Genomic DNA, 4,303 nt, shown 5'->3' on the forward strand with positions numbered 1-4,303 from the left:
TATTAAAAAAAAATATTCATAAATAAGGTACAAATTTGAAACCGAAAGATCCCTAACTATAGGGAAACATATGAAGCTTTATACTTTTAAACTGCTCTCCTCTAAAATTTGCGTTTTGGAGTTACGGGATTATACGTAGGGAGTGACGATATATCAAAACTTTTTTAAAAATATAGTAAAAATATAGTTTTATATAATTTTTTGTATCTAACATGATACTAACAGAGTTATTTTGTAATTTGATATGGAATATCTCTGAAGCCATTCTCTTAAAAAAAAAAATTCTCCGTGTATAAAATTGCATAGACATATTCGGCATATAAATTTGCACAATTAGATATAATTATTTTAATTTGTGTATAAGTATATATAAAAAATTTTTTACCCGAGTGCGTATTTAAAAACAGTAAACATGAGCGCGCGAAATAACCCCAGATAGCCAACCGAATGCAAGTTGTTGGCAACTTGCCCTACAAATATCGCTCATATGTTTTCAGCAATGTAACAAAAAAGGGTGTATCCTCTTTTCGGTATGTTCTTGCCAGAGCAACAAGTTTTCAAAATATAAATAACAGCAAGTTCCCAACAACTCATCTCGGCAATAAAAAGTTATATTACTTTTTTCTCAACTTGTGAATAAAAATTATTGCTCACATATTGCTCGCACATTGCTTAATCACTTGTCGCAAACATTGGCGCTACAACAATTGATTGATAATAAAAACTCAGCATATTGATACCGAATTGACAAAAACATTTTCGTTACATTAAATAAAAACAAAAACACAACAGCAATTAGCGAGCAACTTAATCTATTACAATGATTTATATTGAGTTTCCACATTAAGCTACCTGGGAACGGAAATAGTTGATAGTAAAAAATCGAGAAAACGCTTTACTTTTCTTTTTTGAAAAAGAAATTTACGATCTATCAATTTAAAAAAAAAAAAATCTGCTCGTTAAGAAAACTAGTCCAAAAATTTTGCATTATAGGGTAAAAGACTCAATTACTGTCACCTGTCCAATTACTGTCACCCTAAGCTATTTTATTTAAAATATTAAATAAATCCTAAAAGGTTATGCATGAAAACAATCTAACATAAAATTTTAAGTGCAATTAATATAACAAAAAATCCAGCACTCAACATTCGTGTCTAATTTCTTTCATTTTAGGGGTAAGACAGTAATAGCTCTCGCATCGTTCTCTTTTAATTATTAAATTTATAAATAAAAAAAATAGAAATTTTGAGAGACGGTATTATTTTGTTCCTTATATCAGAGACATCGAATAATACCAGATAAGAAGAAAAACACATGTTTTTGATAAATAAGTGGTAAAAACAATTCACTAACGCCAGAGTTTATTATTCAGGTGACAGTAATTGGGTCTCTTACTCTATAAATCTGAAAACAACGTGAAGATATATAGAGATAAAACACGTAGAACGCACATAAAAAAAAAAAAAAAATCACAAACACACAATTCGCAAAGCGAGGAAATTTGCAAACAGACAACGTGTTGACTCACGCAATCGTTTTCTCGCCAGCAACTGTTCCTCGCGCTGCTTCCGACGCGCCAGAACTTGTTCCTCCTGAATGCGCCGTCTCTCGTTCTCCGCGACCGCCTGGTTGAACTTCTGACAAAACTGATGAAATATCTTGAAGCACTCTTCGATCTTGAACGTGTTCGTGTCCTCGCAAAAGAATTCCGCGAGCGATCGTCTAACTCCTTCCAATTCCTCCATGTCACGCTTCAACTGCGCCATTTCTTGCTCGGCCATCTGCAAATTTTCCCCTCACGAGAGATTTATATTTTGTCTTTTTTTGTTGCACATTTCTTTGTTTTATTATTTTTACTCAGAGATATATTGAAAAAAATTTTTGCGTTTGTTTACGTGTGTATTGTGTATTGTGTACCTGGAGAAACTGCGCCATCTGATCCTGTATATCATCTTCGGTCGAGGACAGCTGAATCTGACTCTTGATCTTTTTGATCTTTGTGTCCAGACTATTAAACTCGTTGGTCAGTTGTTCGGTTGTTGTTCTTGCAAGAAAAATAATAATTCATCTTAAAGCCACAAATTTTTATTCTAAACATTATTGCAATAATATATAATACTGCTTACTTCGTTGCCGCTTCTAGGGCAGACATGTTCTTCGCAAAATTCAACAAATCCTTTCGTTTTCTCTCGGCTTGCTAAAATAATATGTATACATATTCGTATAAAAAATATATATATTAGGTCTACCGGAAAGTTCTGTCCGTTTTTGGAATAAAACAAAATAGAAATTTTTCTTACCGTCAATAAACTTGATTAAATAATATAATTGCCGTTATTATTAATGATTTCTTGCCAGCGTGAGGGCAATTTGTATATCTTATTTTTGAAAAATTAAGAAAACTGTATTTTGTTTTATTCCAAAAACGGACAAAACTTTCCGGTAGACCTAATATATATATATACATACACGGAAAAAAAAAGTTTTGCTATTATATGGTTAGCAAGAAAAATGGTTGACTCTACGAAATTTTTTGTTTCATCAACAATATGTTTTGTTGGCAAAACAAAAATTTTGATAAACTTAACAAATGGTTTTTTGCTGACCATATAGTAACTAATTTCTTGCTATTCTAGCAAATTTTGTTTTTCCGTGTATGTACATATATTGTTACGTCCTGGAGACTCCACGATTTCCTTGTTCTTGCAACGCAACGTGCCGACAAATGTTGAGATAAAAATTTAAATAAAAAGTTCGAGAAGTAATAAGTAACTTGAGCGGAGAAGAGAAGATTGCTCCAAAAAAAAAAAAAAAAATGATATAGAGCGCAAGGAAATATCAGTTTCGCGCCCAAAAACACGAATTGCGCCAAACAAAAGCGGAACTTAAAAAAAAAACAACAACAAACATAGGGACGGTGACCCAGTTATTCGTAAATTAACAGTTAATAATATATTAACGTACATTAACAGTTAATAATTAACAATTAATAATTAATTTAGTTATTAATTTAGCGTTTTACCAATGCCACGTAATGTATCAGATTCATTCCCGGCTTGTTCGCGCGAATTTCCGTCAGCTTTTGTAACGAGGAAAGTTTTACACCCGCCGCATTACCAGCATAACCGCCCTACAACCAAACGAAACAATTAATTTGACAACTTAGACAGGTATTCAGTATATTTAAATCTTATAGATCTCAAGATCGTCTTAAGTTTATCTTTAAATCCTCCGCAGCCAATGAAACGACTGGTTTCATCATCTGAAGATAAATTTAAGATTGTCTTAAATATAAGATCCGACTACCCAATTAACGTAATTAGTAGCACAAACGTTTCCTTAAGGTTTTTTTTTCAAAAAAACATTTGCGCTACTAACCGTGCTATGAATATCTCTCGGCTTCAGATATATCGATAAAAATCACTTGTTTATTAATTGATTTATTTATTTAACAAATACATACAGAATTGAGAAAGTTTCCTGCGACCAGGACCATGTACAGCACTTCTTGCAGAGGTTTGTTCGTCATGAGATCCTCGCCGGCGAGTATCATCGAATTGATACTCGGTTCCAAGTAGCTCATGTTCGCGGCAAATTCTTCCTTCAACAGCATGCACTCGATGCGCAACTTGTAACTAATTTTACATCAACAAATATTAATATATATATATATATATATATATTAATTTATCTCTAATTTAGTATATGAATATATACAGAAATTAATTGAATTTCTATTCCTTATAAGACACACGAAACATATACAAGTTGTACTCGAAGAAAAAAAACAAGCTTTTGTCAATTTGTTCATAAAATCTACTAAACACATTTGTTTTTTTTTTAATTTCCGCGATACGCTTCGGCGCAATGAGCATTATTACTTTGGCACTTGAACGAGATGCAGAAAGAACTTCTCGGCGTTACCGAGCTTCGACTTGTCTCCGTCAAAGCTCTTCAACATCTCGAGCTCGTCCACTTCCGGAAGTATTTTCAAAAGACCACGGAGTTTCTCCGCGCCGATATCGTCGTGGCAGCCGTCCTTGATTAGTTGAATTATATCCTCGTTCGAACTTTGAATGTAACGAAAAAATCAAATTAAGAAAAATTCATTTCGAACAATAAATCAAAATACGCGAACAACATTTTTACAACATTTTTTTCAACATTATTTTATCGTACCTTCGAAATTGTTTAAGAAAGATATTGACATTTAGACTTCTTTTTCCGTCGAGTAATGCAATCTACAACAAAAAAAGAAAACAAAGAAAATAATCAACAAATATATAATATATTTAAAAAATAA

General features: G+C 32.3%; 1 protein-coding gene across 1 annotated transcript in view; it reads right to left on the reverse strand.

The window, feature by feature from the left end:
• LOC109859609 overlaps window positions 1–4,303 on the reverse strand; it is a 39,427-nt gene that overhangs the window by 8,725 nt on the left and 26,399 nt on the right. Inside the window, exons 10-16 of the mRNA XM_020437997.1 lie at window positions 4,180–4,241; window positions 3,882–4,070; window positions 3,464–3,635; window positions 3,023–3,130; window positions 2,127–2,197; window positions 1,918–2,044; window positions 1,529–1,781 (exon numbers count right to left, since the gene is read on the reverse strand). Of these exons, the coding sequence (XP_020293586.1) occupies window positions 1,529–1,781; window positions 1,918–2,044; window positions 2,127–2,197; window positions 3,023–3,130; window positions 3,464–3,635; window positions 3,882–4,070; window positions 4,180–4,241 (982 nt within the window). The remainder of the gene's footprint in view (window positions 1–1,528; window positions 1,782–1,917; window positions 2,045–2,126; window positions 2,198–3,022; window positions 3,131–3,463; window positions 3,636–3,881; window positions 4,071–4,179; window positions 4,242–4,303) is intronic.

This window comes from Pseudomyrmex gracilis, unplaced genomic scaffold (assembly GCF_002006095.1).
Source record: "Pseudomyrmex gracilis isolate BER0280 unplaced genomic scaffold, ASM200609v1 scaffold_271, whole genome shotgun sequence".
In the NCBI taxonomy this organism is placed as follows: Eukaryota; Metazoa; Arthropoda; class Insecta; order Hymenoptera; family Formicidae; genus Pseudomyrmex; species Pseudomyrmex gracilis.